The 12,374-nt window shown below is 41.1% G+C and overlaps 1 protein-coding gene across 4 annotated transcripts in view; it reads right to left on the minus strand.

Moving 5' to 3' along the window:
• DGKK (diacylglycerol kinase kappa) overlaps positions 1–12,374 on the minus strand; it is a 345,826-nt gene that overhangs the window by 91,040 nt on the left and 242,412 nt on the right. For all 4 annotated transcript variants that reach the window (XM_040405534.1, XM_040405535.1, XM_040405533.1 and 1 more), the window contains one exon: positions 314–421. In XM_040405534.1, coding sequence (XP_040261468.1) covers positions 314–421 — 108 coding nt within the window. The remainder of the gene's footprint in view (positions 1–313; positions 422–12,374) is intronic.

The following is a 12,374-nucleotide window of genomic DNA, read 5'->3' on the forward strand; positions in this document are numbered from 1 at the left end:
GCCCGAGTTGGGTAGACAGCCCCGGGCCCATCATGCACTTAATCCGCCCCTGCACAGGCAACCTACAGATCCATAAAAGAGTGCCATGTGGAGCACTATACAACAGTGGCACATGGAATGCCTACAGTTCCACAATAAGTAATGTCATGAACGGCAACTGCATTTGGCCAAATTTTGGCAAAAGTAGTATGTTTTACCATGCAGATTTTGCTATAGATTTAATAATGAAGTAATGTGACAGCTCTCTGAGTCACTATCATGAAAGCATGTGCAAGTATGTACTCTGATTGAAAAGAAAGAAAGTGGCTGGTACCTGCATTTTTTGGGATGCTCGTCTCTCTTGTTATTAAACTCTAGAGAAATTTTGGCATCCAAGCCAATCCCAAAGTAATTATTCATGGAGCACTTCTCGGAAAATTGTCTGAAAAACAAAACATGTATAAATATGAAAAAATTAATAGATAGACAGGAGATGCTCTTTGATTACACATTATAGAGAGCAGTTCAGTACACGAAGTACAGATAGATAGAAGTACATATCATGAGCTGTAGTACAGGTAGAGATCAGTACGGTACATATAGTACAGGTAAAGAACAGCAAAGTACATGTGGTACAGGCATAAAGCATTACAGTATATGAAATACAGGTAGAAGGTAGTATAGCACATGTAGTACAGATAAGAGATCAGTAGAGTACAGTACATGTAGTACAGGTAGAGAGCAATCCATCTAAGACATATATAACAGGTAAGTGCATGGAGTGTAGCTCTTTACTGTGCCTCAGTGCTGTAATACTGGAAAGTAAATCATGCGCTTTAGTAATAAGGTGTCTGATGATTGGAAGGACATTGAGGAGGGGGGCACATGGCAATACTGGAATTGCCTAAGAATTGATAAGGTTAACACTGGGTAGGATTAGGTATTCTGCCCTGTGATGTTAAGGCTATATGTAGCCTGGTAGTTTTGGAGGGAAATTTTTCCGCGCTTGGTGTGCATCACTGGGCAGAAGTTGGAATCTGCCCAGTGATTTTCAGCAATTGGTCAACTCAGATGACCTATTGTGTCCCAGGGTTCCGGGTAGGGTTAGAGACGGATAGCATACGTCGACGGATGCCCGTGGAGATGGATCCTGTGGCGTCTGCATCGTCTGTGAGGACTTTTCCCCGATCGTACATGAGATGGACATCTTATTGAGGGAACTTACTGCTCACTCACGAATTCACAATATTTCACGAATATTTTAGAAAATTTGTCATATATTCGCGAATTTCGAGAATTCAAGATCATTTTATTGAATGCGAAAAATCAGTAATGTAAAAGCTGCTAGAAGTTTCATGAGTTTCTCCTGAGACTGGAGAAAATGGTTGGCACGACAGAACATTACAATAGCTTTATATGCAGATAGAGTCAAGTGCGCCAATATATTCACGATTGCGCTAATCGGCAGTGATTAGAATATTTTTTCGCACTACGAGCAACTTCACGTTTTAGCAGGTTACAGATTACTGATTGGTGCACTTAGTATTGTTGTGAACTTGACATTGCTTCCTTCTCATTGGCCCACAAGCAAGAAGCAGAGAGGAATCATGTGTTCAGATGAAAAAAAATGCTGAATATTCGATATAACGAATATGTAGCACTATATTCAAAATATTCGCGAATTCTCAAATTGGCGATATTCGCAATAAATATTTGCTACTCGAATATTCGTGCTCAACACTATTCATGAAGCGTGGACTCTGCTTTGCTTATGAGTCGCAGTGCAAATAGCATGACAGTTGTAAGTACAAGCATGAGTGTGGATTTTGTGGAGCGAGTCACCCAATGTCCAGATGCCTTAAAAAAAGCTAAATTTCTTTTCAAAAACATGGACGGACACCAGTAAGGTTAGTGAAAATGCTTCCTTGGTTAAGCAGGTTCTCAAATCGGCAGATAGCTGAGGATTTCTGTTTGTCTCCTCTTGGGGTTGTGCCTAAGAAGGAGCTGGGTTCTTTTAGGCTAATTCGCCATTTATCTTATCCTTTTGGATCTTCTTTAAATGATGAAATTGATTCCTCTTTATCTAAAGTTTGTTATGCTACTTTTGATACAGTTGTGTCTGTAGTTAAGTCGTTTGGGAGGGGGGCCTTAATGGCGAAGGCTGATATTAAGTCGGCATTTTGACTCCTTCCAATCCAATCCGGCAGCTTTAAACTCTTTGGGTTTTCATTTTCAAGGTTTCTTTTATTTTGACGGATGCCTTCCTAGGGGATGTTCTATTTCTTGTTTTTATTTTGAAGCCTTTTCCACTTTTCTTGTATGGGTTGTTTCTATGTGTGCTATGAGGTGGGATAGTGCATTATTTAGACAAATTTTTATTTGTTGGACCGGCAGACTCCCAGGTTTGTTCTGAAGTGTTGTCATTATTTTTATCAGTATGTACAGAATTTGGGGTGCCTCTTGCTTCTGAAAAAACTGTTTTGCCTTCAAATTGTATTGAATATTTAGGTATAGTCATTGATTATACTGTTGGGGAGTTCAGGTTACCAGTAGAAAAGATTTTGAAGGCGGCTTGGTTGATCAAAGGTTTTTTGTCTCGTCATAATGTTACAGTGAAAGAACTTCAATCGTTGTTAGGTTTGTTAGCGTTTTGTAGATTTATGCCTATGGGTCAAATTTTTTGTAGACAATTATCATTGAGGATAGCTGGTTTACGGAATCATTGCTTAAATATATCTTTGAATAGGGAGTTGAAGGATAATTTGTTAATTTGGTTGAGTTTTTTGCAAAAGTTTAATTGTAGGTCTTTGTTGCAGGAAGATTTTGTGGATGCTGCGCAGTTGAATCTGATCACAGATGCAACGGGTAGTGCTGGTTTGGTGCTTTCTGGGATGGTGATTGGTGTGCTGCGGCATGGCACGAGTCATGGGTTTCTAATTCGGTGTTGTCTAATTTGGTTTTGTTAGAACTTTTTCCTGTGGTAGTAGCGTTAGTGCTTTGGGGTCAGTTCTTTAGAAATAAACATATTTGTCTGCATACTGACAATAAGGGAGTTATATTTGCGGTCAATTGTCTATCTTCTAAGAGTCCGGTGGTTGTCAAGCTTTTAAGGCACTTAGTTTTGCTTTGTTTACAATTGAATGTTTGGATTAAGGCGGTATATGTTCCAGGAGTTAATAATGATATTGCTGATGCCTTGTCTCGTTTTCAGATGGATCGTTTTCGCAGTTTGGTTCCGTCAGCCGATGCTTGCAGGATTCCTTGTCCAGATCATTTGTGGGGGCTGCTATGGTCATAGCCTTGGATTTAGTAAGCCGTTCAGTAGCAGCTACAACATGGAGAGGGTATCTGTCAGCATAGTTGCGCTGGGCTTGTTTTGCGGCTGGTTTATCCGTATCACCTTTATCAGCGAATGAATCGTTGGCCTTGGCGTTTTGCTAACGGTTGTTTGAGGAGAAGTTGGCGCATAGTTCAGTTTGTAGAGTGGTGGCTGGCGTGTCGTTCTTCCTTAAGTTGTTTGGGTCTAGGTCCTTGTCTGAATTTTTTCTGATTAAACAGTTGTTGATGGGCTTCAAATCTATGGGATACTTACCTGATGATAGATGTCCTATTTCTCCGGATTTGCTGGTGAAGTTGTGCGGGGTTACAAGTTTGGTTTGTTTGTCGCAGTTTGAAGCATCTTTGTTTGTACAGTGTTTATTCTATTTTTTGGGGGCTTTGCGGATTAGTGAATTATTACCACGTTCTCGTTTGGGTAAAACAGGTTTAGCTTTGCATCATGTTTCTGTTCAAAGTTCTTTTGTGTTTATTTTCATTGAAAGCTCAAAAACTGATCAAGCAGGAAGAGGCTATCATTTTAAGATGTAACATGTGATCTGATCTTCATCTAAGTCACAACAATAGACAATCACAGTCTGCTTAAACTAATAACACACAAAGAATTAAATGTTACTATGTTTTTTTTTTAACACACCATGTAAACATTCACAGTGCAGGTGGAAAAAGTATGTGAACCCCTAGACTAATGACATCTCCAAGAGCTAATTGGAGTGAGGAGTCCAATCAATAAGATGACATTGGAGGTGTTGGTTACAGCTGCCCTGCCCTATAAAAAACACACACCAGTTCTGGGTTTGATTTTCACAAGAAGCATTGCCTGATGTGAATGATGCCTCGCACAAAAGAGCTCTCAGAAGACCTACGATTAAGAATTGTTATTAAAGCTGGAAAGGGTTATAAAAGTATCTCCAAAAGCCTTGCTGTTCATCAGTCCACGGTAAGACAAATTGTCTATAAATGGAGAAAGTTCAGCACTGCTGCTACTCTCCCTAGCAGTGGCCGTCCTGTAAAGATGACTGCAATAGCACAGCGCAGACTGCTCAATGAGGTGTCAGCTAAAGACTTACAAAAGTCTCTGGCATATGCTAACATCCCTGTTAGCGAATCTACGATAAGTAAAACACTAAACAAGAATGTATTTCATGGGAGGATACCACAGAAGAAGCCACTGCTGTCCAAAAAAAACATTGCTGCACGTTTACAGTTTGCACAAGAGCACCTGGATGTTTCACAGCAGTACTCGCAAAATATTCTGTGGACAGATGAAACCAAACTTGAGTTGTTTGGAAGAAACACACAACACTATGTGTGGAGAAAAAGAGGCACAGCACACCAACATCAAAACCTCATCCCAACAGTAAAGTATGGTGGTGAGGGCATCATGGTTTGGGGCTGCTTTGCTGCGTCAGGGCCTGGATGGATTGCTATCATCGAAGGAAAAATGAATTCACAAGTTTATCAATACATTTTGCAGGAGAACTTAAGGCCATCTGTCCACCAGCTGAAGCTCAACAGAAGATGGGTGTTGCAACAGGACAACGACCCAAAGCATAGAAGTAAATCAACAACAGAATGGCTTAAACAGAAGAAAATATGCCTTCTGGAGTGGCCCAGTCAGAGTCCTGACCTCAACCCGATTGAGATGCTGTGGCATGACCTCAAGAAAGCGATTCACACCAGACATCCCAAGAATATTGCTGACCCGAAACAGTTCTGTAAAGAGGAATGGTCAAGAATTATTCCTGACCGTTGTGCACGTCTGATCTGCAACTACAGGAAACGTTTGGTTGAAGTTATTGCTGCCAAATGAGGTTCAACCAGTCATTAAATCCAAGGGTTCACATACTTTTTCCACCTGCACTGTGAATGTTTACATGGTGTGTTCAATAAAAACATGGTAAAATGTAATTCTTTGTGTGTTATTAGTTTAAGCAGACTGTGATAGTCTATTGTTGTTACTTAGATGAAGATCAGATCACATTTTATGACCAATTTGTGCAGAAATCCATATCATTCCAAAGTGTTCACATACTTTTTCTTGCAACTGTATCTATTGGGCTAACAGGAGGGCTGCTATGGAGTGAACCAGTCTCTATCGTCGGAGGCCATCAGGATTTACTGGGCTAGAGTCCGAGGTTCGCTGGTCAGGTTTGATAGATTTTATTCTACATTTACATGATGTTTTCCCTAATCCGGACATTCTAATTATTAATTTAGGAGGTAATGACATCAGATGCGGAGACACAATGGATTTGATTTTTTAGATGAAGAAGACAATGACAGGCCTTTGCCGCCATTTTCCCTACACGAGGCTAATATTTTCAGAAATCATTTCCAACTCCTCCTGAGGAAGCAAACTATACGCGAAACGCGCGTTGAGGAGCGCCATTGCCCTGATACCTGTCCCTGCTCTGTTGGTATGTAGCCCTATACACCTGCTTTACCTTGTATTTTCGGATCTTGTGTCTGCTATTTTGGTATTCATGCACACCGGTGTATTGAGGCAAGCGCACCTTTGCTATAGATTCTCCATGCTCCTGGTATTATATCCTTTGGGATAATTGATTATTTATATATCACATATATGGAGATCCATTTACGTCCGTCCAATGGATGGGGCAGGTAGCAGTGTGATGCAGGATTGTGGTTGTCCCTGCTCATTTATTGTCTTATAATATGTATCATGTATGTCTTTTATGGATATTGAATAAAATTGATTTGTATTTTCTCATACCGGTGTGTTTAGCACTCTTTTTCTTTATTGTGGTACCAGGTGGTGTTGAAGAATTTATCCTGATCTAAAGTTTAAGGATAAAGTCCGGAATTTAATCAATCGCACTATGTCTTGTTTTATGCCATTACTGTGGGGTTTTGCTTTCAGGCACGTAGACTTGGAGAGTGGAGAGGCGGGCCTGTTTTTTAAAGATGGGATTCCTTTATTGGATATTGGTTGTGAGTCCTTTAACATTAACCTACAGGCTATGGTGGAAATAGCTGTTGGTGTGGGGGGGGGGCCCATTACCGCCTTGTTGAAGGCGATTTGGGCCTGATGGGCGGTTCAAGGATAGTCATCCCATAATGGGATGGACTCTGATGTATGGTCTATTTTAATTGAGTCAGGGTTTATGACTAGGCTCATAATTGGTTTATTATTAAAGTTGTGATTAAAGTTTGGTTTAATAAAACGGGCCATGGCCAATTTTACCTCCACTCTTGAGTCGGTATTATTTATTATTATAGTTTATTGATAAATGTTGAATTTGGTAATTTATGGGCGTATATATGTCATGTATTGCCGTGGAAGGACCCCGGACATTGAGGAGGGAGACTAATGGCAATACTGGCATTGCCTATGAATTGATAAGGTTATCACTGGGTAGGATTAGGTTTTCTGCCCAGTGATGTTAAGGCTAGAGATGGCCTTGCGGTTCGCCCGGCAGTAGTTTTGCGGCGAACTTTGCGCGTTCGCGATTCGCCAAACATGCGAACATATGGCGATATTCACGACCACCATATTCTTTTACATTGTAAAGAACTTTGACCCATGACACATCCATCAGGTGGTACAGGACAGCCAATTGAGACGTTTCAGCACATGAAGATACCCCCTACCTTATAAATAAACCTGATCTGGGCGCCATTTTACATTCAGTCTTTTGCCAGTGTAGGGAGAGGTTGCTGTGTGGAGGAGGGACAGACTGTTAGGGACATCAATCGCTAGCTAATAGGATATGAGATCATTCTTGCAGCCAACCCATCGACAGCCGTCCTCCTCAGGGAACGCCTAGACCGACAGGTTTCCGACTACATCGGGCCGATGTGGACGCCCTGAGGAGCGATAAACCCCTGGACTACTGGGTATGCAGGCTTGACCTGTGGCCAGAGCTGGAACAATTTGCCATGGAACTGTTGGCTTGCCCCTCGTTCAGTGTCCTGTCCGAAAGGACGTTCAACGCAGCAGGGGGGATCGTGACCAATAAGCGCACTCGCCTAGCTCACAACAGTGTGGATTACCGCACATTTCTAAAAATAAATGAGGCATGGATCTTGGAGGAATTCAACACATGTGACGAGTCGACCATGTTTGATTGAAATTCCTCATGACAGCCCACAAATATCCATCACCACCCAGAACAAATCATGGTCCCTGTCTTAGGTAAATACAGCGGCATTAAAGGCCTTTTATTTCCGTTGAATGCCTAATTTTTGGGGCCTGTACTGGCCTACAGTTATATATTTATCCTGTGAATGCCTAATGTACCTCCAGCCACAGAATCCAAAGTTCTTTGCTGTCAGGTGAATGCCTATTGGCTAATTTTTGGGGCCTGTACTGGCCGACAGCTACATTTTTATCCTGTGACCGCCTAATGTACCTCCAGCCACAGAATCCAAAGTTCTTTGCTGCCAGGTAATGCCTATTGGCTAATTTTTGGGGCCTGTACTGGCCGACAGTTACATTTTTATCCTGTGACCGCCAAATGTACCTCCAGCCAAAGAATCCAAAGTTATTTTCTGTCAGGTGAACGCCTATTGGCTTATTTTTGGGGCCTGTACTGGGCGACAGTTACATTTTTATCCTGTTAACGCCTACTGCACCTCCAGCCACAGAATCCAAAGTTCTTTGCTGTCAGGTGAATGCCTATTGGCTAATTTTTGGGGCCTGTACTGGCCGACAGTTACATATTTATCCTGTGACCGCCTAATGTACCTCCAGCCACAGAATCCAAAGTTCTTTGCTGTCAGGTGAACGCCTATTGGCTTATTTTTGGGGCCTGTACTGGCCGACAGTTAAATTTTTATTCTGTCAACGCCTAATGTACCTCCAGCCACAGAATCCAAAGTTCTTTGCTGTCAGGTGAACACCTATTGGATTATTTTTGGGGCCTGTACTGGCCGACAGTTACAGTTTTATCCTGTGACCGCCTAATGTACCTCCAGCCACAGAATCCAAAGTTCTTTGCTGTGAGGTAATGCCTATTGGGTAATTTTTGGGGGCTGTACTGGAGTGGCAAGTTCTCACAACAATATTTAGTGCACCAATCACTAATATCTCATGAGACCTTATAAAATGTGAAGTTGTGTGTACCGGAAAAAAAAAAAATCGCATCATTAGGGATTTTCACAATGGCGCTTTTTTTAAACACTCGATCTGCATATACAGCGATTGTTGCACCATGCATGTGAAATGTGATCAAATACACTGCTTTGATGTCAAATTACTTCTTTTTCTTCCTCAGCGTCACGAAAATTGTCTTTTCTGATCGCATCGAACTTCGGTCTTGTGGAAACCAAGTTGCTGTAGTAGGCCGCGCATGTTTTGCTCATAGGCGAAAATTACATTGCCGATATTTCGCATTGAAAAAAATAATGAATGGAGATCGCAAATTCGAATAATACATCTGGTATGTCTCTGTCCAAGTTGTGGGACTATTTGTGCACTTCTAGTAAGTATTTGGTGGCTGCAAATATGACCTGAAGGTATTCCAGGTTTGCCTGCCTTTAAAGTGAACCGTCCCGGCTGATGTTTGTCCATCACTGGTTAAGGCTATATGTAGCCTGGGCTTGGTGTGGATCACTGGGCAGAAGTTGGATTCTTCCCAGTGATTTTCAGCAATTGGTCAACTCAGATGACCTATTGTGTCCCAGGGTTCCGGGTAGGGTTACCTGGACCCTGGTAACAAGGGTTTTATTGGTGGAGGGATTCGTGAGAGGGCTATAAGTGTCCAAGCTCCGCGGGCCGGTTTGCCTTTTACCTGCCCGTGGAGAAGGATCTTGTGGTGCCCCCTCCCACCCTCCCCAATTGTTTATGGTTGGCCATGGAGTTGTGTAGGGTGGTTCAAGGACAGTCATCCCGTAATGGGATGGACTCTGATGTATGGTCTATTTTAATTGAGTCAGAGTTTATGACTTGGCTCATAATTGGTTTATTATTAAAGTTGTGATTGAAGTTTGGTTTAATAAAACAGGCCATGGCCAATTTTACCTTCACTCTCGAGTCGGTATTATTTATTATTATAGTTTATTGATATATTGAATTTGGTAGTTTATGGGCGTATATGTCATGTATTGCCATGAGAAAATGCTTAGAGAAGGCTCACCTCCTAGGCAAAAAATAGAGTGGGTGCACCTGCAGGAAGATTACACCCAGTCTTCAAGGAATAGAAAGTGTAGTAGGGCACACCTACACTTGAGGTCACACAGGAGAGTATGATACACAATAATATATTTTATTTATATGAAATATAGTACCAAATTGATACAACAAAAAATTATACAGAGAATACCTATAAAATTATTAAACAATATGCTATATAGACTTATATGGACCACTGAGGAAGGAGTCAAGTTAACTCCGAAACGCGTCTGGTAGGACAATTCCATGAGACTAAAGATGTACTGAAGCGCTTCAAGTCAACCAGGAACAACGGGATTGGTAATCGAAATTTGAAAAAAATCCAAAAAATTTCAAAAATCATCAGCCGCAGTGACATCTGACCTGCCTGCTTGAATGAGCATCTGAGCAGAAACTGAAGTCTACAAAATCACTGAGACGGCATTTCTACAAGCGATTATCGTGGATCCCTGACTTTAACTCCTGGAGGATATACCGCAGCCTGTATAACGCATCACACGTGGGATGCCACGTGAAATTGCAACACAGCCGGCACTAACCTACAGAATCGTAAGTAACAATAGTGCCGAACGAGTGTATACACAGGCAGAGCTACCTGTTGCATTGTCAATCCACAGCAAAAGAAAGTGGAGTGATTGGCACTCTGATTATACTGCTTTCAATCTGTGAACTTCGGTATATAAACTTGAATATACCAATTGTACTGGACACTATCAGTAGTAAGGAACTTGACCATCAGGATATCCATCCCATAGGATCATACATGTGTTTTTACATTTTTAGCGATACCCATTTTAGAGAATTATAAGTCTATATAGCATATTGTTTAATAATTTTATAGGTATTCTCTGTATAATTTTTTGTTGTATCAATTTGGTACTATATTTCATATAAATAAAATATATTATTGTATATCATACTCTCCTGTGTGACCTCAAGTGTAGGTGTGCCCTACTACACTTTCTATTCGCATGTATTGCCATGACTTTATATTCTTCCAATGTGATTCTGATGCCATAAATTTGTTATGCAGGGGGTGTGGAAGCACTGTGTCAACCAAACAGATTTAAATTGGGGCTACTCCTAAGAGAGTTATCCTGGTAGTCCCCTGGTTTTCAACCTTTAACCCCTGTACACGGATCTGGGCTTCTCTGCAGTGGAACCACTAGGTCGCTTCATCCTGGAGTAGTCTGTTTAATTGACAGCTGGCTTATGGGCAGGGGTGGACTGGGAACTTAACCACCTCAGCCCCCAGTGCTTAAACACCCTGAAAGACCAGGCCACTTTTTACACTTCTGACCTACACTACTTTCACCATTTATTGCTCGGTCATGCAACTTACCACCCAAATGAATTTTACCTCCTTTTCTTCTCACTAATAGAGCTTTCATTTGGTGGTATTTCATTGCTGCTGACATTTTTACTTTTTTTTGTTATTAATCGAAATTTAACGATTTTTTTTGCAAAAAAATGACATTTTTCATTTTCAGTTGTAAAATTTTGCAAAAAAAACGACATCCATATATAAATTTTGCTCTAAATTTATTGTTCTACATGTCTTTGATAAAAAAAAAAATGTTTGGGTAAAAAAAAAAATGGTTTGGGTAAAAGTTATAGCGTTTACAAACTATGGTACAAAAATGTGAATTTCCGCTTTTTGAAGCAGCTCTGACTTTCTGAGCACCTGTCATGTTTCCTGAGGTTCTACAATGCCCAGACAGTACAAACACCCCACAAATGACCCCATTTCGGAAAGTACACACCCTAAGGTATTCGCTGATGGGCATAGTGAGTTCATAGAACTTTTTATTTTTTGTCACAAGTTAGCGGAAAATGATTTTTTTTTTTTTTTTTTTTTTCTTACAAAGTCTCATATTCCACTAACTTGTGACAAAAAATAAAAACTTCCATGAACTCACTATGCCCATCACAAAATACCTTGGGGTCTCTTCTTTCCAAAATGGGGTCACTTGTGGGGTAGTTATACTGCCCTGGCATTCTAGGGGCCCAAATGTGTGGTAAGGAGTTTGAAATCAAATTCTGTAAAAAATGACGAGTGAAATCCGAAAGGTGCTCTTTGGAATATGGGCCCCTTTGCCCACCTAGGCTGCAAAAAAGTGTCACACATCTGGTATCTCCGTATTCAGTAGAAGTTGGGGAATGTGTTTTGGGGTGTCATTTTACATATACCCATGCTGGGTGAGATAAATATCTTGGTCAAATGCCAACTTTGTATAAAAAAAATGGGAAAAGTTGTCTTTTGCCAAGATATTTCTCTCACCCAGCATGGGTATATGTAAAAAGACACCCCAAAACACATTCCCCAACTTCTCCTGAATACGGAGATACCAGATGTGTGACACTTTTTTGCAGCCTAGGTGGGCAAAGGGGCCCATATTCCAAAGAGCACCTTTCGGATTTCACTCGTCATTTTTTACAGAATTTGATTTCAAACTCCTTACCACACATTTGGGCCCCTAGAATGCCAGGGCAGTATAACTACCCCACAAGTGACCCCATTTTGGAAAGAAGAGACCCCAAGGTATTCGCTGATGGGCATAGTGAGTTCATGGAAGTTTTTATTTTTTGTCACAAGTTAGTGGAATATGAGACTTTGTATGAAAAAAAAATAAAAAAATAAAATAAATCATCATTTTCCACTAACTTGTGACAAAAAATAAAAAATTCTAGGAACTCGCCATGCCCCTCACGGAATACCTTGGGGTGTCTTCTTTCCAAAATGGGGTCACTTGTGGGGTAGTTATACTGCCCTGGCATTTTCCAGGGGCCCTAATGTGTGGTAAGTAGGTAAATGACCAGTGAAATCCGAAAGGTGCTCTTTGGAATATGGGCCCCTTTGCCCACCTAGGCTGCAAAAAAGTGTCACACATCTGGTATCTCCGTACTCGGGAGAAGTTGGGGA

Source organism: Bufo bufo, chromosome 8, assembly GCF_905171765.1.
Source record: "Bufo bufo chromosome 8, aBufBuf1.1, whole genome shotgun sequence".
Taxonomy (NCBI): Eukaryota; Metazoa; Chordata; class Amphibia; order Anura; family Bufonidae; genus Bufo; species Bufo bufo.